The sequence below is a fragment of the Leuresthes tenuis genome, unplaced genomic scaffold (genome assembly GCF_036924035.1).
Source record: "Leuresthes tenuis unplaced genomic scaffold, fLeuTen1.0.hap1 SCAF_4, whole genome shotgun sequence".
Lineage (NCBI taxonomy): Eukaryota > Metazoa > Chordata > Actinopteri > Atheriniformes > Atherinopsidae > Leuresthes > Leuresthes tenuis.
In genome coordinates this window covers 17561935-17586190 of record NW_027325358.1, presented here as the reverse complement: position 1 = coordinate 17586190, position 24256 = coordinate 17561935, and the positions used below count along the sequence as shown (strand labels likewise).

At 42.8% G+C, this 24256-nt stretch overlaps 2 protein-coding genes across 5 annotated transcripts in view; one reads left to right on the top strand and one right to left on the bottom strand.

The window, feature by feature from the left end:
* The window catches only part of lrba (LPS-responsive vesicle trafficking, beach and anchor containing), a 172709-nt gene that overhangs the window by 50541 nt on the left and 97912 nt on the right, over positions 1-24256 (bottom strand). For all 4 annotated transcript variants that reach the window (XM_072384884.1, XM_072384886.1, XM_072384887.1 and 1 more), the window contains exons 38-39: positions 19526-19669; positions 17871-18007 (exon numbers count right to left, since the gene is read on the bottom strand). In XM_072384884.1, coding sequence (XP_072240985.1) covers positions 17871-18007; positions 19526-19669 — 281 coding nt within the window. The remainder of the gene's footprint in view (positions 1-17870; positions 18008-19525; positions 19670-24256) is intronic.
* On the top strand, positions 14859-16413 carry mab21l2 (mab-21-like 2). The gene has a single exon (XM_072384883.1). It carries the CDS (start codon positions 15288-15290, stop codon positions 16365-16367), a length of 1080 nt encoding a protein of 359 aa, XP_072240984.1. The 5' UTR covers positions 14859-15287; the 3' UTR covers positions 16368-16413.

Here is a 24256-nt window from a genome sequence, read left to right as displayed (position 1 = left end):
ACAATAAATCTAACAAGTTGAAAATATCTAAAAACATGTATACTCACTCAAATTACATCATATATTTAATCTTTTTGTCTTGAGCCAATACACAAACTCGTAGCTCAGTGGGTGGACGCTGCACAGAAACAACTGTTTGGGTTTACAACTCAGCTAGAAAATCTGCTGGCTGCCAAAAAAACAAAAAAGTGCTAATGTTTGACAGAAATTTGATGAAATCATGCAACTGTCACATTAAAATCCAGAAGAACTGCCAATACATGCAAACTAACCTTACGTAAACCCATTTGCTTTTATTTTGAAATCATCTCTCGAGATTTATTGGTTAAAAACAGAAAAAAAGTTCTTGGTCTCAGGTGCTTGGGGTGTAACCTTCAACCCTAAACAGGCAGTGGGAGACTAATTTCATCCCTGGGACTACACCCAGATCTCGCATTGGATGTCTAGAAGATGTCCAGTGCTGGAACTGATGAAGCTGCTGTCCCTGATTCCGTGGACAGATATGACAGCAGAGGAGGCAGCCAGATATCATATTTCCCCTACGCCCATGAATCTCCTGGATCGCTGTAAATAGCACTCTATGTTCCCAAGATCATTGTCCCCCATCAACAGTACCCTTTCCATTGCAGATGAAAAAGCTGAGTGGGCGACAACCAGCATGACAAACAATCGGGGCTGTAATGCTTTAGCTGTCCTGAGCACGCCTGGACAAATTACAGTGGTGTGGAGGTTATTGTCCGAGATGGAGTTATGGCTGCCTCAGATTCCTCTATGATATATTGTAATGGAGGAACTGGACCAGTCAGGTTCAAAGATACGACAAAGCCACAGTAGCGGACTGGGAAGGCCACGCCTGTCTTGCATCACATTTGAATTTATATGTACAAAAAAAAATTTAAAAAACGATAAAATAATTTTAAAAAACAACGTGATAAGAGGGAAAAATATGACAAACCGTTCCACAAATGGGCATGTTCTATTAATCAGGCACTCAAACCTGAGGGACTGCTCGAGTACGAAGCCCGGCTTTATTGACGTTTTATTTCAAGTGGAACAATATCCACGGATTCAGCTCCTGTGCGCTCCAAGATCAATTTCCGAGCGTCCCGCGAGAGGACACAGCCAAACGGAAAACAAAGGAACGGCTCTCGATCGCAAGGCTTTCTCTCTCGCTCTCGCCCTCCTCCTCTCAACCTGTTTGTGCGGCGAGCTGCTGCTGCTCATTTCTGAAGCACTGTCGTTTGTCTTTGTCAGACACCCAAAAGACCGCAGAATGAAGAGGGACATATGAAGAGGGGTCGGGTGACTGAGGCTACGGTGTGTAACCACACACACACACACACAGAGGCAAAAACTGTCACCACTGGATCTGGCAGATAGCACGTGCCAGTGAACCCTCTCCACAACGCCTCGCTTTCCAAACCCAGCCGCCTTATCCAAACACAGGTAATGTCACGTGGAGCGATATTGTGACACGGACGGAATTTAATTGAAACTGAACCGGATTAAAGAAGAGTAAAGGAGGCAACTATCGGGAAGGTGGTTCAAGATAGATGAGGCTCTCAGCTGCCCGTGCTGTTGGGCAGACTGAACGTGTGTGTGTTTCTGGGCTGATAAGAAGCTTGGATTGGTGAGCAGAGAAGCCACTGCCAGTTACCAATGACGCGTATTTGTTATGAAATATGAAAAAATACAATAAAATAAAAGTCAATTGTGCCATTTTCATACGTATGAATTATAAAATGACGCATAAACAGTGTTTGATGAATGGCATATGCATATTGTGCGTTCTGTTTAATGTGCTGTGCATCCTTGGAGGGGAAAAAAAAAAAAAAAAAAAGGTGATTGAAGTTCAATTTGTTGCCTGTTATTAAGTATTTCCGCATGAGTGCCTCAGTTAAAGGATAATGGATGAGGGATTTATTATTACCTTTTGGTCAAATGAAGTGGTGTGGGAGATAAGGTGATGAAATTAATGAGCGGGAGGAAGAGAGGTGATCCATCAACATCAGAATAGAGATGAGAGACAAGCAGTATTACAACAACTTGAAAGAATTCATAAAAAAAAACATGGACTTATTAGTATGTAGAGATGCAGACTGCAGACTTTCCTTTCCCTAAAGTCATCTGTGACGCACTGCCCAACATCCGACGACACACTTGCACACATCACAAAATTACTGCAAACAACAGAAGTCTGCAAATTTCTAAGATTTCCATCTAAAAAAAAAACAAAAAAAAAAAAACTAAAAAACCTGCCCTTTTCCCCTTTCAAAGGCCACATATACAAAATAAACCAGCGCATACATTGTATTTATATGAGTGCCACGCTGTTTGTTACAATTTCTCAATTGACTGAACACAGAATCAAGCAATCTACAATAAACAGAGTGTCAGTGGACCGAGGCACCAACAGCACTTTTACTATAGCAGCAAATGAGAAAGAAGGAGCAGACCAACACAAGCTGACATTTAATGGCTTTTTGACACTCTAATCTATAAACTATAACTCTTAGAAACTCCTCTACTCTTTCACTGTTCCTTACCCATATTCAACACACACACACACACACACACACCTTATCCTCCACCTTCCTCTATTCCAAGCTGGTAAACAAGGCCTTGTCACCCCCCATCAGTAAATGAGTTCATCGGACTAATGAGCAAGCAAAGGGCCCTGACACACTAACAAGGGTCTGTTGGCTATCTGCGCCTCTGGACCAATCACGACTCTCATCACCGTTGACACAAAGCCTCCTCGAGCCCTTTGGAGCCAATTAAGACAGATTTTACTTCAGAGATTGAGTGATAGCAAAAAAAAGAAAAAAAGATGAGGATGGGAGGAGGATGAACGGAGAGAGAGAGACGGAAAGATTCAACGACGCACTTTCCTTTTCAACACTTCTTCAGAAACGGCACATGCTCCAGTCGAAAGCCATTGCCGGTACAGTGTGAATGGTTGGTGGGTGTATCTGAGGCTATGGTAGGTGTGAGTTAACCAGAGCTTCAAAAGGAAACAATGCTTCCTCACCATAACAAGCTGGAATCATATGACTTTAAGACAGCGGAGCCACATGACTCTGCTTTCACACTCCAGCAGCTCTCCTTAAGCCTTAGTGTCCAAAGCGAGTTTATGTTTTAACCGACTGCTAACAAGACGACAACATTTGCTTGGGTTTGATCTTTGAGTCAGGGGAAAAAAGCAGATGTGCAAGCATATACAAATTGGAAATGAAAGTACCTTAAAAAGGTAAGAAAATCATACAGAATTCACCTAAATATTACTTTTCCATTACTCTGCATTTTCAGATATAAACTCATTAAGCTTTGTGAGGGAAGGTAAGGTCATTAACACCATCCTCATGCAATATCGATTCATGGACACCACTACAGCTTCAAAGTGATGAAAAGAAGTAACCGTGTCAAACTCAGAAACTGGGCTGGTACTAAATCAGATCAATCAGAGGGACGATACTATGATTTTGTTGGTTGCTGAATCCAACAGCTTTTACTGGTTATTTCACAGCCAGGCAGCTTATGACACTGAGAAAGGACATTTAAAAAGGTTGATGCAGAACACTGAGGTGACGCGTCCAGTTAGCATCATCAGTCCACACGCTTACAAAGATTTATGCAGAAGGACCCTTGCAGACTGGTGAGGATACCAAAACACAATCCTTGTGGGCAAGCAGGTGGGAAATAATGCTTTCTTAGTCCATCCAACAGTTCAACTTTCCACGGCAAGCCACACTAGTAAAGCAAAGCAACACACCCAGATTTAAAGTCAAGATGTCACCCAATTAAAAGTGAAAGAGAAACGAGTGAGTTTAATGCCTGAAACGTGTGTGTGAGATTCCTGCCTAAGTGACTGTAAATGAGAGAAAACGACACGTTTTAGTGCAAATTGTGCAAGTTGAGAATCCCACGATGAGAGAATCTAGTTCCTACCCATTTCTTCATCATTGTTGTGGATTTTTTTCTCATCCCAATCTGCAAGGTTATTGTTGGGTGACATGCAGTTAATAAGGGTCAGCTAGGCTAATTCAGACTAGTATCACTCCCAATAATAGGTTTGCACATACCCCTGCGGTAAACCCACAAATTATTAGGCTAGTTTTTATTTATTAAAAGAAATACATAGAATACGTTGGACTAATGAGCTTTTCGTTTGAGGAAAAAGCCAGACTAATACACTTCCTGCTGGCTATAGCATCATATCTACAGCAGAAATACATGTGGAAGTATTTTTAAAAACAATATTTTTTTTTTTATCTAACTTTTCATTTTAAATTTCTACATCAATATGCAATCAAAACATATCTATTATGAGTTTTTTTTTTCAACATGTTTCAACACAAGTAGCTCGGGCAACTTGCTTCCCCCCCAGTGATTGATAGGCCCAATTGTTCGACTATCATGTAACTAATTCAAGATGTAATCACTGGTCACACATAAAGCTCTGTTTGTCTTGAGGGAAGTAAAACAAACTACAAGGTAGAATCCAAAAATAAAAGAAAAAGCCTAAAAAAAATAAACACAAGTACGAAGCAGTGCTTGAGTGCGAGAGAATTAAAGCAAAAATAAACAAGCCCAGCTTGCAGCAAGTGTGGGGTAATGAAGCCTAAAGGCTCAAAGTATTCAACTCCAAACGTCACACAGTAAGAGTTTGCACTGCCTGAAGAAACGCCCCTTTGAAAGGGTCTTTGGGGCCACTTAGTCTGAATTTAGTCTAATAAGGATTAAACCCCTTTTTGGCCCTTTTCACTGTTTGCTAACAGGTTAGCCTTTTTTTCCTTTTTATGTCTGCTTAGCCTTTTTAAAGTAGGGACAAAAAAAAGAAAAAAAGAAAAAAGAAAAAGGGTCTTGTGTGGATTTAGGGAAATGCTGCAGTGGTGTTGGGGTTAATTGGCAGTGAAGTGAAAACTTCAGTGCATTAACTCATTAAACATTCAGCCCTGGGCATAAGCTGTGAGGACAAAAGCCTTAGAGGAGCCCTTACAAATAAGATACCAGAGTGGTAAACTACAGAAAAACACTTGCGATTCTACGACGGATGTTTATGAATGTAGAATTTCTAATAAAAAAAATAGAAGTTATGACTTAAAGCGACTATTTAGCAGGTTTTTAAACCTTTGACACCAAAGTGCTGCATGAAATACAGCATTAGCTTTTAAGGAAAGCTAAAGGTAAAAGACCAATAAGGTCTTTAAAGTTATACTTTGTTTTGTATAAATTGTTTAAGATTAGGGTTCCATTTTGCACACCATCACAGCAAGAACTGGGGTCACAAAGGGCACAGTTGGTGGCTCAAAGGTGATGATAACAAAGGACGGATAAGGCTACATAAGAGAATGGAAAAGGAGTGTGAAATTCAGGAGACATCCATAAACTGACAAGAATCTTTCTGTTGTACTTGCACTATTACAACACTCTGCAAAACTTATAATAAAAACACATTTAGGTCTGAAAGTAATTCATTTGGACTGTTCATTTAATATAAAAAAATCAGCAAAAATCAAGTTTGTGACAGGATAGAGCGTGTATGGCATGCACATCTCAGACACCAGAGAAACCTTTTGAGATAGGATTAAATACATTCTTTGATTTGTCAAGCACATCAGTAAACACTGGAACACCAAGAAAAGGTGGAAATGTATGGATATGCTTTTCACTGATATTCCGAAAATCAAGGAGACAGCCCAGAGCCACCAATGAAGCTCAGGAGCTGTTCAGGACTCACTGCTATTGGTCCCCTGCCCGACCATAAGCCACCATAGCTAACATCCGACAGGTTAAGATCGCTGACCGGCTCCTATCACATTCTCCCCGCTTTACCTCGGCCTTCCATTTTGCCATTTAGTGATGGATAGGCTTTTCTAGGGTCTGTGTGCTAGAGTAAATTCTTTTCTAATCCGACCATTGTCATCAGCTTAAACGGGTGTGGGGTGAAGAGAGCACCCCTCTTGGGGAATTCAGGGCTGGTTGTCCAAAGCAAAAGAAGAGGGACAGAACAGAATTGTATAAGAGAGGGAACGCTGAGACCTCAGAGACTTTGAGTGCGTCTCAACTGGAGCTACATGTTTATCAGTGACAAACATTTTGAGTTTGCCTTGATGCTGTGGGTTTAATCAGTAACCACACTATGGTCAGTCTACCATCTATTTAGGTTGGAGCCATCTTTCAATTGGAAGCTATGGATAGAGATGCTATAAACTATCGTAGTTACATATTATAACTACATGAAGCAAACTTTGCTGATTATTATTCAAAGATGTCAAAGCAACAAAAGCTTGGGATGGGAATAATACTTGAACACAGCTCAGAAATTTTCTATTAGTCTGCTTTGATCTCTCCATTATTGTGTTAGTCTGACCAAAGCCGGACTTTAAAAACAAACGGAAACACGTCCGATTGAAAATCATACGAAATCGAGCTTCTCAAAGCGGTAACAACATGCAAACCATCCCATGGTTGAGGATCGGATCATTCGTGCATGTATACGCTCAACAAAACATTACAGTGCAAGTGTGCAGTAATACGGCCGGATTCAAGCCGAGCTGTATCCATAGCTTTACTTGGCTGAAACCAAGCTGAATTTTAAAATCACTTAATGACACTGCAATTTGCTGCCGGTGTGGTAAATTTGTAAAAAATAACTGTTTTCTGATCACGTACATCTGCTTCATCTGGAAACAAAGCATTAGAGAGCAGTTCCGGGGGGGGGGGGGGCAGAAACTTCAATCATGATCTGACAGAGGTTAAAACACCAGATACACCGAGGTGGTTGGCAGTTCACAATAATTACAAGTGCATTTTTCATACGAAGTAGGCCAGTGATCCCTTCAAAGAAAAGGAAATAATCTAAGACAGAGGCTCGTATGCTTTATTATTTCATTTACTCTGCCTCAGACAGATGAAATACATGTGTAATTACTGGTGTTTTTTTTTTTTTTTTTTTACATGAGCCGTAAAACAAATGGGAGGCAAAATTTGCAATGCAAGTAAAAGGTGTGCATCACGTTTATTTAATGAGATGTTAATTCAGCAGGATAGACGCCTGTAATCAGAGGTTATTTATCAGTAAAGATTGCCTGCGCATTAGAATTCTTTTGCATTTATACTGCGTCTTATTTTACAGTCACTCTCCAACAAAGCAGGAGTAAAGCTCTGGTGTGCTGCTGAACCACAGTAATCAGTCTCGGATGAGTAAGTTATATACAGAATATCCGGAGCTATTTCAGCTGGAGTGAAAGGGTCGTAACCAAAATGGATCTGGAGGCACCAGAACTGCTCAAACATCGTGTTCTCTGGCACATGAGACGTCTTAACAGAGTCCACGTGAATATCATCAACTTACTTTAGGAAAACAAACGGGCCGTTAAAATCGTTCTGTACTTTTCTAGGGTAACGACCATTGTAGTGAACACAACTTCCCAGATGAGCCATTTTGCCTCTGTGTTTATAAAGCTCAACAACACGTTTACTCACATATTCTGACTTATGAACGTGGTCTTATCATCCGAAATGCAGCAGAGAACTCTCTGACAAAACAAAACCACATTAACAATTCCAATATCCAACACGTGAGGCTGGACATCGATCTTTCAATCAGAATTCACCTGACCTTAGCTGAATAACACAGAGAACAGCAGGTACACAGGTGCCGATTGTAATATCAGTCGCCTACCAGGCAGACTGGCATCCATAAACAGGCCTATCCATCAGGCTGGTGTGTTGCCTTTGACACTTGTGTCAGAGGCAGACGAAGGGAATAAATGATGGAGAGAGGGGATCAATCATGGAAGGGAGGGGAGGCACCTGCCCCCTGACTGGCTCAGTCAAGCCCAGAGATGGAACATGATGGAGGGGCTAGGCTCAGGTGCAAAGAGGGGGCAGAAGCTCTTTGTCTGGAGATGCTTGGTTAAGTGGGAGCCAGGTCTTGGTCGTAGTGGTCTGTGGTTGTGCAAAGGTCCAAAGTCAGGTCAAATACAGCATGTTTGTTTGTGGAAAAAAAGATGGAGGGGGGGGGGTTAGTTGTGTGTGAGATGGGTGAGCAGTTGGAGGAGAGACATTAGTCATCATTAAGTGATGAGTCTAATGGTTCTATATGTAATTACCAATGTGGTAGCTGTCTTTCCCTGACCTGTCCTTCCTGGTAACCACTCGCTGTTGAGATTCTTTGGCCTGCTTTGCTCAAGATTTACGGTTTACATCTTGGAAACGAAAAAAAAAAAAAAAGTCAAATGTGAAAAGGGAAACTGTTCGAATGGATTGAAAGAAAAAAAAGAAAAGAACGAGAAAAAGATTCAAAGAAAGAGGTTTAAAAAAAAAAAAAAAAAAAGGACAATACGTGTGACCTGCAGTAGTTTGGTGGTATTTAATTAGGAAAAGTAATGCATTTAATTATATGCTACAGTGGGCAGGTTTATAGTATATTTCATGGTAATCCACCCAATACTTTAACCTCACTGGAAGTCGACCCTACTGTGGGACTAGATTAAACCTTTGATTGCATATAAACATTACATAGAACCAAATTTAACATCTGATGAGATATTTTAGTCTGGATCAAAACAGTCTACCAAACAATGAAAGATGCGCAGTAATTAATTAGCAAGTTTTTGTTCCATTCCTCGTAAATGCTCAACATTTAGCCACAAACCTCTAAACATCACGAATATAACCTCACCTAAACAACTGAACTGTAAAATGAACAACTACATCGAAACAGTCTGCGTGGGGATTGTGTCTCAAAGGTCGGGGAACTAGAAGTGCAGTGCGTGGCCATTTTGAAAGAAAGAGTGAGCGAGAGATGAAAAGGTAACAGGAACTGAGAAAAGCTCAGCTGGGGAACAGAAATGCACATCAGGGGATTGAAAACGTTAACAAGGACTTGTCTCGTATAATTTCCTCAAATTATTTCTAAATGTTGCAGTTTTTTGGGAAATTGAAAACAGAAAACTATCCAAAAGGAACCAACAATCGCTGGGATTTCAACAATCCGTGCTATCCGTCTTTTGCAAGGAAACGTTTCAAGTCTTCCAGGTGCTGTAATTACTGTACTTGGACGTCAGGGAGGGGAAAAATGGGACAGAAAGAGAAAGGAGGTCATCTTAACCTATCACTCAACTAGTTGTTGCCGTAGTGTGGCTGAGCGATTTATTGACCATCTCAGGAAGCGCTCTGTCAGCGTGGACCAATAGACTAGAACAGAATGAAGGAGGGATCTAAGGAGGGAAGGAGGCCAGTATGGATGAGTGAGAGGATCTGTTTCCATGGGCTCATTGATAATGACATACCTGCTCGGGCTGTCTGTTGGTTCTATAGCACACACTACTTATGTTCTAACTGGAAAATCAATAGACTCCTCTCTCAGAGACCCCTTACTGCCATGGCTCTTTGTGATTGGCAGCTCCAGTCGAAGGTCGTCCCTGGCGACCATGAGGGTTTGACGGAGTGAGCAGCGGGGGTGAGGGGGGTGTGGTCACAGCAGTTTGACGCTTTAGGGAAAGCTTAACGATATGGGGCTGGTGGCTACATAACACCAGGGTGGTTTTCTTTGACTGAAAGACCGTCCATTCAGCCACTCGGACTGACCCTGGGTAGCTGTCAACGCCCCACTAATTAGAGGTACCACTGTCTTCTCTGTGGGGTTTTTAGCACTGTACATTCTACATTTCCACTCTAACCTTTGGAATGAATTCCTGATCATTATTTCATGGTGCTTTTCCGTCTGGCTTATGGCAGAAACTTTTCACAAACGCAGTGAGGATTGTCCACTGCACATCACAGACTGATGACAAAATAATATCCCATCCTTACTCAAGAAAGGATTTCAGCTGCTCAACAGTTCTAGGGACTCAGCATTTCTAGTGTTATCCCGCATGTGCAAGTTACCTCTCCGAAGTCTCCATCCTGAAAACATCCATCTTGAAGTTTGACTTTAGCTTTTCAGAAATGTTCCTGAGCACTTGCGGTGATTTTTTACCACAGAATAATACCTGTGAAGATTCCAGCCGCTCATTAGCTGGGTTTTCGCTCACTAGTGAAACTCGGACACATTTCCATAGACTGGTTTAAATGATTTAATGGTTTAATGACATTCTAGGCTACACTACAAGTGGATGTGCTTCAGTAGAAGAAGTCACTGTCCTAACATGATGATAGACAAAAAAAAATGTAAAAAAAAGAGAAAACTTTGGTCTCTGGGAATATCTGAGATACTATATGATATCTGGGAAGATGTCAGTTAGTCACACGAGTTAATTGTCTGTCGGCTCAGACCATAAACAGCTGGCGAGTCACGGCATTTTGCTCTCTGACACGTCAGATGCGATTTTAGTATTTAAAAGAAATATAGAACTGATCTGATTTGCAAATCAACATTCGTTTTTTATTCGGACGTTAATATTTTCAATAACAAGCTAAAGTTGGCACGATCGTCCCCCTCGATCTGTAAACCTCAGATGGCAACCAACTTGCTGTTAAAGTTGCAAAAGTACAGATAGAAAACACATTTGTATTTGAGTACAATCATTACATCTGTTCCAGTTCTCCGTCTGTTGCCCGCAGCTCTTAAATCAGCGCTTTGATAATTTCACAGCTTATTACATTTTCCAGCTGCTCGCAGTTGCGTCCACGAAAAACTACAAACCTTACTTAAATGTACCTGCTGGTACTCCCAAGTATCTTTTTGACATGTCCCTATTGTAACAAAAGCAGACTTTAAAAAAAATCCTTTCCCATCATGACACTGAGATACAGTCCAATTGTTCTGAAGCAATGGGAGGGCTCCAGATATCCTCCAATAAGGCTTTTTTGCAGATACTGCTTTTAACCAATCAGCCGGAGGGACAGAGCAGGTTTCACTTCCTCATACATGCAATTTTAGCAGCCTCCAGGAGTGCCTCTGCAACAATAACTCCACATTCAATATTGATGGCGTGTGTCTAAACACAGAGAGGGTGCTGCTAAACACAGACTCACACACAGGCAGGAACACATCTGCTGCGCGGCTTCGTCTGTTCTGCTATCTGCAGAGCAGATGCAGAGGTCTGCCAGGCAATTAGTTGCCCGAGATGATTTTCTTTGAGTCCTCTGTGGAGCTAGCAGCTGGTTCCATACGGGTTTGAGGGACATCGGCAAAGTGTGTGAACAAGAGCATAAAAATGTACTCTGCTGGTTCACACGTGCGTGTGGCAGTAATATTCCTTTGTCTGGCCCTGCATGGGAAAGCACAAAGTGGCACCTGCTGTCAATTAGAGTTGCTTTGAGTTGTGTTTGTTTTATGTAGACCAATTCATTTTACTGGCGATGTAGGTTTAAGATTCACCACTCGCATAAGGTCAATTTAACTCATTACAAAAGATCCTCTAAAAAGAACTCAAATGTGCTCAAACGACTCATTTCGGACTTTTAGATTGTTCTAATAATTGTGACCGCAAAAGGTGAAGCGTATGAATTCAGGAAGAAGAAAAAGAAAAACACGAGAAAAAAGGAAAGACAAAGAAAAGCGCAGACAGTAGGGGAAAAAAAAATGAAGGAGTGAGGAGGCTGTTCAAAGGCTGGCACAGAATTGCAAAGCCACAAACACTCATGAGGGGATGATGAAGTGGAGTCACGCAGGCGCAGATCAAAGAAACCGCTTTGACATCTCCTCCAATCAATAGAAACGACAAAGAAACTTTTCAGCCAGCACAGATGATGCTTAATGTTCGCAGGACATTTTCAGAGGAGACGCAGCAGTGGGTTGGTCTTTATCGTCAGATACGTGCTCACGCTCACGATGCCGCTAAAATATGTGACGAAAAGAAATGGAAAGAGATACAAATGCTAAAAACCTCTGCTCCCATCATGGTCCCGGCAGTGTCTTTGCTTCCGTTTACCACCATTCAACTGTGGTGGGCAGTTAGTCACATATATCTACAGCCGATGTTAATCTCTCCATCTGAGATATGGCAGACGTTTCCTTATCTACCTCCAGCGTGTATTTTAGAAACTCCAAGCCATTTCATTCGTTCCATTAATCATGATATTATACAAATGAGCACGGCGGCCTAAGAACATAATCGGGATCATTGTATCTTCCTAAAGCTGTGACTTTATGTTGCCATATATTTCATCAAGCTGCAGTCAGAATATCCTTCATAATATTTGGACACTTGCTCTTCAAGCAGTGCAGCTTCATCTCTCCGGGGGCCACAAGCCCGATTATAAACAGTCGTCCTGAAATCAAACAGCCTGACATTTTTTCTCACTTATTTCATCTTCTTTTTACATTCCAAGACCACATTAGGATCAAATAAAATTAAATAAAACACTGTCTTCCACTGTATGCTCAAGGAAGAAATGCCAGATCTCATTTCACAATGAATCAAGTTTTGTGGAGCCAGGTGTTCGCTGCTCATATTATTTTAGTTCTAGTGACGACTTTGCACTGAACTTCTAGCTAGAGCTCGCATCAAAATCAGCTGTCTTGACATATCAGATATGTTTCCTTTTAAATGTTTTCCTGTTGAGGAGGAGTTCATCTGACACTTAACCTCTTCCTTGACCCCAAAAGTTCATTTAACTGTGTAGGAAGTCATATTTAACATCAACTGTGTACAGTGCTCATCCCAGAGTCATCGGAGCAGTTTTCCCAGCCACGCACTGCCTCTCTCCTACATAAAAACACATTCCTTTTGCAGTCTCAAGCAAAACCAGCCAGCCTTAGAATATTTCACACCAAATAACACAATCTAAACACGTAAGCTCGAGTTACTTTGCACTCCTCAAAAGCCTCATCCCCACTGAAGGAAAACGCTGCTTGACGAAGTCCAGAGGATGTGGCAACTATGAAGAGGGGAGTCATTCCTCTTTGGCTTTTCTGAAATGTTTGTGGCTTCTTTCAGACTCCTTTGCATAGTTGGCTACTTCGTATCAGTAAGTAGGCTTTTTTGGGAAATCGGTACTGAATCAATGTGCGTCCTTATCTGAAAAGGATTCTGGATCAAGTGTCAAAGTTTATTCTGTAGTCATACATTTTTCTAATTCACGAGGAGCTTTAAGAGAAGCCTGTTTGGAAGTTTAGAAACTTCAGAGAAAAATGCTGCTTTAAAGCAAGTGGCTGAAAAACATTCAGAGCACTTCCCACTCTGTGTGTGTGTGTGTGTGTGTGTGTGTGTGTGTGTGTGTGTGTGTGTGTGTGTGTGTGTGTGTGCAGGCTGCTGCTTTAATAGGCCTCGCTGTCAGAGAGCAATGCTCACACTAAGAAACTCAACAAGATGCAACTTACTGCATTTTCAGACAATCATTTCTCAGGACTCGCCAACAGTCTCGATCATTTTATTTTGTAGGAAAAGTATCTCAGTTTCAGCCTGAAATGTAATGTAGTTGAGTTCTAAACAAATTAAGCAAAAAGCGTCTGTAACTTACAATTCCAAAAACCTTTATCACAAAAGAGACTGAAGAGTTCCAAATGCCCCCCCCCCCAAAAAAAAAAAAACTGCAGCAGAAGCTCGGCAACATTCACTGACACAGACATGCCTGGATTGCACAAATAAGGCTCACGCAGACTGTCACGTGTGGCTTTCACTGCAGGATTTTATCCCCCCCCATTCTAACACCTAAATATATCTCACACCACTGCCCCTTGTCTGTAGGAGGATGCAATGGCTCCTTTAAGTTCTCCAACCTGAAGTCCGTCTGACATGAGGGACTTCACCTACAACCTAGCGGAGAAACCGCGGCTTAAATCATTCAGCATAAACAAGGTGGCGAGAAACTCACGAGCAAATCAACGGGTGGTGCGCGTGCAAAGGAGAAAGGGGTGGATCTGTGGTCAAATGTCATCTGAACTCAAAACAGTATGTTACTGCTTTATAATAGAAAAAATTAAAAATAAAAAGCCAACATTTTCTCAAATAATCCATTTGGTTTTTAAAAATAATATTAATCGGTGGATAAAACGTAAATTCGTTGGATCAATTTAGCTGATCGTCTGAGGCGATCTGAACACGTGAGGCTGAGCTGCAGGTGCATTCCACACATTTACCGTTTTAAACGATAAAACTGGGTTTATCGGCGGAATTAAATATTCACTCTTGATTCAACAGAAACTGAAATTTCCCGTGGATTTATTTAGACTCTCAGGGGGAAAAAGGAAATAGTAATCTCACAGGAAAGTTAATAAAAAAACGGGTGACATAAATGCTGCATTGCTTTCTTTTTAAAAATAAGAAAGAAAGAAATGGACTCCGCAGACGATACCTGGAGTGAGACGTCTAATTGGAAAAGGAGAAAACGCACTGAAATCCATAAACACGCAAGTGTTCCTAAATAAACCAACAACCTGAGTTTCTATAATAACAGAAGAGCCGCCATAAGCCGTGGGGAAGAAAACCAATCGAGTCAGCGAGGGGGAAACGTCGCTATTATTGGCCTTCCGACTGGTGGTAAAGACAAAATTAAACACGTTCATTTACGAAATGAACAAATGCAATTAAAAGACAGAAAGCGAGAGACTCAGCGCAACACGAGCAGCTCTAAACTTTATATGATCGCGGCAGACAAATCTCACAACGGGCCAGAGGAAACGGTGCAGAACAACGCTGATCTTCAAAAGACTGTTTTGTTATTAGCTTAGAGGATTGGTGCGTTGTGCTGGTAAAAAAAAAAAAATCCAAAAAGGTTTGTGTTCCTCTATGAGGACTTGGAGGCAGCGGGCAGCGCCGCGCGCTCAGCCGCGCGGCTGAGGCGGTCTGGAGCTCCGCTGCAGGACCGTCTCCGTCCGCCTGCTCTGATTGGCTGCCCGCACTGACAGCTCCGCACATGATTGCAGGAACAGAAGCCCGACCCCCTTTCACTCTTCTAAAGGAACCATTCATAAACTACACAAGTCCAGCTCAAAGCTGAGTGAGGAGGAAAAGTGAGCGGGGGCGCAGAGGAGAGACGAGCATCAGGAAGACATGAGCGCTCACAGACGGCGTTTGTAAGTCTTTGGCGTCTCCCACACAGGACACGGATGCTACCAGAGTACCTGAATATGAATCGTCTTAGTCGCGCTGGAAGTGCTCACGAGTTGGACTGATATTTAGCAAGCTACTACGTTGCATCCCTATCCGTTTCCTCCTCCTCACACTGACGTCCATCCGCTGCAAAAAGCAAGGAGAGAAAAAAAAAAACGAAAAAAAAAAAAAAAACATTTCTCCTGTACGGGAAGCATTTGCCTCTGGCTTTACCGGTAAGCATTGGATCCGTCAACTTACTGCGACTCACCGGTGTACAGCCCGGACCTCTGCCCAAACATGATAGCGACGCAGGCAAAGCTGGTTTACCAGCTAAACAAGTACTACAACGAGAGATGCCAAGCGCGCAAATCGGCCATTGCGAAGACTATAAGGGAGGTTTGTAAAGTGGTGTCGGATGTCCTGAAAGAGGTGGAAGTGCAGGAGCCCCGGTTTATCAGTTCTCTCAGTGAGATAGATGCGCGTTACGAGGGGATGGAGGTCATCTCCCCAAATGAGTTCGAGGTGGTGCTTTACCTCAACCAGATGGGGGTGTTCAACTTTGTGGATGACGGCTCTTTGCCCGGCTGTGCGGTGCTGAAGCTGAGCGATGGCCGCAAAAGGAGCATGTCTCTGTGGGTCGAGTTCATCACCGCCTCGGGCTACCTCTCAGCCAGAAAGATCCGGTCGAGGTTTCAGACTCTGGTGGCACAGGCCGTGGACAAATGCAGCTACCGTGACGTGGTAAAGATGGTAGCCGACACCAGCGAGGTCAGGCTACGGATCAGGGAGAGGTACGTGGTGCAGATCACCCCCGCCTTCAAGTGTACTGGGATTTGGCCCAGAAGTGCAGCTCAGTGGCCCATGCCCCACATCCCCTGGCCCGGTCCTAACCGGGTTGCAGAAGTCAAAGCGGAGGGCTTTAACCTTCTCTCCAAAGAGTGCTACTCCTTAACGGGGAAGCAGAGCTCGGCAGAGAGCGACGCCTGGGTCCTGCAGTTCAGCGAGGCCGAGAACAGGCTGCTCATGGCCGGCTGCAGGAAGAAGTGTCTGTCCATCCTGAAGACTCTCAGGGACCGTCACCTGGAGCTGCCGGGACAGCCGCTCTACAACTACCACATGAAGACTCTGCTGCTGTACGAGTGCGAGAAACACCCCAGAGAGACGGACTGGGACGAGTCTTGCCTCGGAGACCGACTGAATGGGATCCTGCTGCAGCTCATATCCTGTCTGCAGTGCCGCAGATGTCCTCACTACTTCTTGCCAAACTTGGACTTGTTTCAGGGAAAGCCTCACTCAGCCCTGGAGGCTGCTGCGAAGCAGACTTGGAGACTAGCGAGAGAAATCCTCACCAACGCGAAAAGTTTGGACAAATTATAAACCGGTTGTCGAGGCAGCGCCGAGGGACATTTTTTTGGGATAAAAATGAAATAAATAAATAAAAAAAACACACTTAAAAAGACTATTCTCCAACTGAGTCGCCAAGAAATGTGAAAAAACAACAACACCATTGACGCAGAGATGCAGCAGCAAACCACGAAGAGGATCCTTTTTTTTCTCCAAATGAAGCAAATTGGGCCACTGCCACAGAGAAAGTTGAAGGTACATTTTCGATAAATGTAACACATTTCAGTTGTTAAATGTTTTCACAAAGTGAAGAGACTTTTATTTAAATATATGCACAAAAAACCGTTGAGTAAAAAAAAAAAAAAGAAGAAGAAAATTGTAGCGTGCCAAGTTCATTTTTTTCATGATGTGACTTAAGAAGAAATGTTAATAAAATGTTGCAAATTAAATTAAAAACTTGGCCTCGTGTTTTGACGTGTTTTGACAGCTGAGGCGAGGAGTAGATCTGTTGCTTGTTCCATTCTCATGGTAAAAAAACAGAGGAGCTGTTAAACTACGCAGAGGAGATTCTAACTACAGCCAACACTGGCATAATGCAAGGGAGTTGTTGTTGTTTTTTAAAAAAAAATCAAATAAAATGAATAAATAGAAATTAAAAAATGGAGCCTGCTGGGCCAACTTCAGGTCATAAGTTATTCGCACAGAGCGTCACGTGCGCAACAGGATTTTCAGATGAATGTAAATCAACAGACTCGTGTTAATACACAGGCCCGCGAGCGAGTCTGAGCAGCAGAAGGCCCACAGCAGCAGGATCTTAATCTGATTCAAGCATCGATTTTCGATCAGGAAACTATGACGTATCCATGGCACCAAGTTCATGTCGGGGGGGGATTTTTTTGTTTTGTTGTTGATACATTCGACTAAATATGGATCATAACGACATGTTTAAAACACACACACGCTTAAAAACAAACAATTTCATGGAGTTTTACGGTGTTCCCGCAGTGCACAGACACCTGTAGAGCCAGCAGCCTTCAGCTGTTTCAAACAATCTGTCGCGTTTTTACTAGGAATTATTTCAAATCAGAGAATACCAGTGAAATATTACATCAACTGTAGAATTATGGGATAAAAACAAACGCAAAGCCTGGTCGGTTAACGTCATTGTTTCTACCCCTGAAAATACCATATTTATTTAAATTAGGGAAAGAAAGAAATATTCTTTAAGCAATGTAAAAACACATAAATACAAAGTTTTGAGATTCAGGTAAAAAAATAAATGCTGCCAGCGGTATAGAAAAATAATAATAATAAGTCTGAAGATAGAATGCGGAATAACTTCAACGCCACCTGAGACCCTTTCAACACAAATATTTACACAAAAGTCAAGATAGGCACTAAAAAGTAGCTACAGTTTTTGTTCATTGCTAAATGGGCCTAAACTGGGAATAAACCACGTGTCCGCGCTCGTGTCAGTGTGAGGCAGCGTTGGAAAAAGCATTCCAAACGTGATCAATGGGAGCCGGAGCCTCTTACCTTCGGATCGATGGCCTTAAAGCCGGGCTCCTCTTCGTCCACCTCAAAGAACAGCTCGGAGGCGGTGATGGACAGGGTGCCTCTCGCCACCACAGCCGGGGCCACGAGCTGAGCGCTCGTGCTCACGTTTACGGGGCCTGGAGGACAGAGGAGACGCTCAGAAAACAAGCGGCCAAACGTAAACACCTCCCGCTCCTGCGGGAAGAAACCTTGCGTCTACGAAGCTCAAAAACAATTAAGGGAACACCCCGACCCAGATATGTTTGCATTAAGGCTGCAGCGTGATCAAAACCCTTTTCATTTGATTTATTCATTGATTCTTTTTTTTTATTTTTGCATCAGCTTGAAATGAAACGGTTCAACATGAGCCCGGTGCAACACAGCCACGGCAGCCTAAAACTTTCGAAACCACGGAGCGTGTTGTCGGAATTGACTGTCCATCAGGACACATTGATTGCCGGCTTTTGGGAGAAGCCTTTTTCATCTCTCATCAATCTTAATTTATGCCTGTATGACAATGAGAGCCCGGCTCGGGGGAGCTGTGGGTGGAAGCTCTGCCCAGCCGGCTCTGCGCGGATGAGGCATTGTATTTGCAGATGTGCGCCGCGGCTCTGATTTCCCCGAGCACCATGACACTCGTGCAAACTGACGGTATTAAACAGATATATATTCATTCCTCCGCCTCTCGTGAACCCCGTGAGTACTGACATGTTATCCGTGGGTTGAAATAACAGTTTTTGTTCCTTTCACTCAAGACATTCAGCTGCACCTGGAGCAGACAGTTGCTTGAAAGGACGAGCTGAACACCCCCCCACCCCCCTCCACACACACACACACACACACACACACACATCCACAACTTCTGCGCAATTTTCGCTGTATATGACGCTATTAATCAAGACTCAACGTTTAATCCCATTGACGCCCAGCTGCATTATTGCAGCTTCATGCGGATTACACTGCAATCCGATTAGTGGACTATATGATATTTTAATCAAGCTTAAGATATTTTAAATAGCAAGGAACGATCACAAGCAAAAAAAAAACAAAAAAAAAACAGTGACATCAATTTGGACAAAACTCAGTCTGTGTTGTAGGAACCTTATCAGGCCCAATAGGATTGTGCAGGAGGGAGAGCTTCAGCTTTTATTCAAAGCAAAGCTGCTTTTTAAGGAAAATTGAAAAATTAAATCAGACATTGTATTGTATTATTTCGGTTTGATATTGCTGCACTGCATTGTGGGAAAAAAGAAGAATTGTGGGGTGTTTGTACTGGGGCCTGTGCGCACGTTTGTGAAGCAACTTCCAGCGTCAGAGACGGACAGCTGGACGCAGTGTTTGCCTCAGCATTCTGCTGGCATGCCTTGCAAGTGATTTTGGCTTTAATCAGTCAGTCTGTTTTGTGTGTTGGTGAGGAGTTTGTGACTTTAACCAAGCAAAGAATAAGTCTTACAGAAAGCACAATCGCGTCACAGAAAAACAGCAGCTTCAATAATCAGTCCTTCCTTATCACAGAAGGAAATGACGCCAGCGCACAGGAGTGAGATCCAAATGAGTGCTGAAGGAAGCGGAACAATCCTTTTGCATATAGCACAGTTCATTGAGGTAAATTAGAATCGCAGTGATAGGAAGAGGAAGACGAGCTGCTTCTTTACCTGTTAAGTTCTCCAGGTCCTTCTCCTCCAAGGACGACAGCGTGTCATCGTCTCCGTCAAGTGACGCCTCGCTCTCAGAGTTCTGATTTCCCAGAGCCTGACTCCTGATGGACTGCTTGCCTTTCAGAACATCCTCCTCAGATGCTACAAAAGGGGAGGAAAGTTAGGCCTTCTTATTTTACACTGAAAGCAAAATGCATGCGGCGTTAAACGCAGCATTTATTTCATTTCACCCCCAAGACACAAACGGCGTTGCAATTTATTGCACTGTGGAGTTTGATGAAACACAGACGATGATCCGAGGTGCATTTGTTAAAAACTAAGAACATAACGCAGACTTTTTACAGCTTGTTTTTTTTTTTTTATTTTTATTTTTTATTTTTTTTTTTTTTTAAAAAGAGCTGGAAGCTCTCACTAACTCTGTAAAATAAAAAGAATGATGGCCTCTATAATATTTATAATGATTAAAAAACTCACAAATTTAAATACGGCCAGAACTTTCATTTTCAGGACATCAATAATTCATAGTATTTCATAAAATGCTCAGATTTTCAATGGAAGGCCGCTTAGGATAGATCATAATTTTACTAAATTAAGTGCTCCAAAGGCATTTTGTTAACTGGGAATAAACATAGCTGACCAACAGTAAGGGGAACACTTCTAAGGTGCTTCCCCCTTTTAAATAAATTCACTTTCAAAGTTGACCAGCTTCTTCACTTTGAGCTGGGATTTTTCAAACTTGCAGCCTTGCAAAGCCACACGCAGGAAGATGGGAAAAAATGACAGACCAAAGACGTAATCCCAGCCCTAAAACCCAACCCCTAATGCACGTTGCCCTTTTTAACACGCATCATATCAAACACCAGTCCGGACAAAGATCATCCAAACACATTTCAGCGAGATAAGGCTCTCGCACCAGTTTGATTCCAACTGAGCATGACTTGAGGCTCTGGGTGGATTATTTAAGAAAAATGCTAATCTGCAAACATTTACTGAGTGCTGCAGTTCCCCCAGTGGTGTTGGGGCAAGAGCCACAAGTCGACGCAGGCTGCCTGGCAAGTCTTGTTTGTAAAAACAGCTGCAGCAGAGTGTTAGCTTCCTCTGCCGCTAATCCGGCATTCTAGTGGAGCAAGTCCCTGAACACATCCACTGGATTTCTTTTTGTCATCATCACCTGAGACTGAGAGGAGATCAACTGCACCATGTAGCTACCCTTTGAAAGTGTTGGAGGAGCAAGTCTAAAAAAAAATCTCTTGTCATGGAAAATATGCAGCTCGCTGATATTTAGAATGGCCTTCCTGTAATTAAGCCTCCCTGGAGGATTCTTTAGTTAGCAGCACTGAAATTACTACCAGCTCTCCTAATACGTACCACATGCCATTGTATTCGCACCAAGAAACGGGGACTTATTAGATTGGTTTAAAACAGCGGTGCAGTTCGACGTCAGTGCTTGCACATCAGTTTTCGGCCTAATATCAGGCTCGTACCAGCATATAACACTGGACCCTTAAACACACAGTCTCCTGTAACTAAACCTCACACAAATGGCTCTGCGGTATAATAATTTGCAGCAGCTACAACAGTGACCGGTCAGCATTTTAGTTTGGCCAAGTCTATTAGAACAGCCCAGACGAGCCATTCTGACACAGGCTTGTGTCACTCACTGCAGCACACAAAAAGGAAATGGGCTTGGAAGTGACAGGCTGTGTGCTAACTCGCCTGTCTGCTGCGAAGCTAGATGCCGCTTGTTTTCTTTTTTTTCTTCTTTTAATTTGACAACCCTGAGGTTTTAATGAGGTCGCACACGTTTGCGTTGTGTCCGTCTGAAGTGTTTTCGGTGTAGTCGTAAGTCGTAGGAAACGTGCCGACTCAAGAAACTGTAGCTCAGCTTTAATGTCCAAACACTTATTAGCTGGCCTTCAATTATTAAAGCGTGAGCGAGTAAAATACAGAAACATATCGACAAATTAACCGAAACCGCTAGAAATCACCCGGATATGGGTGAACACGCGTCAAATTAAATCCTAAAACCCAAAGAACAAATTAAGAAGTGAACATTTTAATTGGTATCTACCGTACGCATGTTGAAATTATTTGCTTTAAATGACAGAATAATTAGCACCATTTAAAACACATCACCACCACGAGCGAGTTGTGCCACATTGAGTTTTACATTTTTTTATTAAATGTACTAAGAAACTGCAGCCTCGTCACTCATCGGAGGCAGCAGAGACGGGAACAAATCCCAACAGTTTTGCGCTTTTTTTCCAGGACCCCCTTTCGCAACTGCCAACCGAGAGGTTGGGCTACCTGCTTACACAAGTCCAGGCCTGCACGGTCACAGCAATTAAATTGTCAAAATTAACAAATTTGTTTTTAACGGGAGCGCAGCCAGGAGTGCGGTCATGAGGCGAGTATTGATTACCAGAACAGAGACATTAGTCTTCAGGTATTTACTCTGCCACCTCTGGTACACGGGCCCCGTACCAGACCAAATCAATCCCCAGAAAAGATGCTTCTTTCCAGCCATAAACACATAGCAGCCTACTCAAGCCCACTGGCGGCACACGCTCTCCTGTGGAAATCATCTTGGCACAGTATGAATGATAACAGTTGTCTATGTCCTTAACACAGGAATGAATGCTTCTCCATATTTCTTTTTTATTTTATTTTCTTAAAAAAAGAGCATTTTTCACCCCTCACTCCTCTTAAAAAGCAAACATAAGAAGTTGCGACATTACATCACATCTCGACAACCTTTAAATGGACGATCAGGCGTGAGATTTGAAAAGAACGGCCACGAGGAGAAGTTCAGGCTCCATCCTCGTACTAAATATTTTCTAAAGAGAGTTGGAGTGCATTTTTCCTTCTGCATCTGATGAATATAATTACAGCCAGATATGACCTTTGTGCTGGGTTCGAAAACTTAGTCCTGCATTCTAATCTCGAGCTGCACTTCCGCAACAAATGTCGGGTCGACTAAAACAAGACGAAAGGTTACATCAGAAAATGGATGCCGTCAGGCTTCAGTGTCAAGAAGTTATTTTAATGATATATTCCCATAGTTCAGCCAGGCAGTATAGCCTCATGAGCCACAAATGGCCCGCTGGCTATTTTTACACACATTTGACTTTAAAAATCAAACCGTTGTTTGCGGGAGTTTGTCCTCCTCTGCCACCGATGAATAAACCCGACACAGCAGCTGAAATCATTTTGACTAACACTAAACAACAAACGCCGGCGCACAGAAGTCCTTCCTCGCATTTCCCCCCTTTAAAAACAATGACAGAGCACATGCGATATGGCTGCTCTCTGACAGGAACCCCTAGCTGAAGGGAAAACATGGAAGACTCAAAGTGGAAAGTGAAATTCAGAGGCTCGCTGCAGAGGAACAGCAACCAGCTGGACGCCGGCCTCCCTCCCACAGCTGCCTCCACGCTGAAGCCATTATTTGAGACCAGAAGTCTCCCAGGATCTCCAACACTTATTGCTTTTAGATCATATTCTTATTGGCTCCTGTCACACCTGCCATTTGTCTTTGGGAAAGATGACACGTTTAAAGGGACATTTGCAGGTGACGCACTGAGGACATTTCTGGTCCTGAAGTGTTCATTTTTTTTGGGTAGGGGGGGGGGGCAGAGTAATTGAATGTGCTGGGTAATGTAGGTCCAGCGTGACAATGATTGCAAAACCTGGTGTGTGCTGGATATTTGCACACATGACGGATTGCATGCACTTTAGAGGAGACATGAGACTCCCGGTGTTGATGTCATTTAGATATTCTCCTTAGAAGTGACCGTCAGAAAAATACAGTTGTGACCAAAGTACACCGCCTTTGAATTTCAATGTTTTATGTAGGAGGTCATAATTAAATCATCTGGTCCGAACCAGGTCTTACAGCATGCTAAATACAACTTTAGATAAAAAACAAATGATAAGTCATTACTTATTCAACTAAATCTAAGCCAACATGCAGAAACAGTTTGTGAAAAACTAAGCACGCCCAGCAACGAATAGCTTATGGAACCTTTAGCCGCACTTTGTGTTTAACGTGATCAGTTAACTCATACTGCGGCGGGTGAATTCTGGCTTGCTCTTGTTTCAGTTCATTGAGGTTTGCAGACATGCATTTCTTCACATCTCTCTTTAAGCCTCACCACAGCATTTCAGTCAGGCTGACTGCGTTTGACTGCGCAACACTTTGATTCTTCCCTTTTTCCCCCCATGTTTCTGTGGTAGATTTGTTGCTGCGTTTGGGATCATTGTCTCGTTCAGACAGGCTCACATTTAACTCCAGAACACTTTAGTATACAGAGGAGTTCACGGTGCACTCCATGAGTGCAAGGTGCCCAAATCCTGTGACAGCAAAGCCAACCCGGGTCACCACCTCTCCACCGTCGTGCTTTACAGTGAATACGATGCGTTTTTGTTCGTAGGCTACGTTTGGTTTTCACCAAATATCGAGCTGTGCGTTATGACCAAACGGCTCCACTTTGGTCTCGTCTGTCCAAGGATATTTTGGTTTGTTTAGAAGCAGTTTTGCAAAGCAACGCTGTGCGACCATGGTTCCTTTCTGAGAGAAACGGCTTTCTCCTGCAACCCTTCTAAACACGCCAAACTTGTTCAGACTTTTTCTAACTGCTACATCAGAGACTTTAACATGTTCAGCTGAGGCCTGTAGAGTCTAAGACGTAGCTCTTGAGTTTTTTTTTTAAATTTCTCTGAGCATTT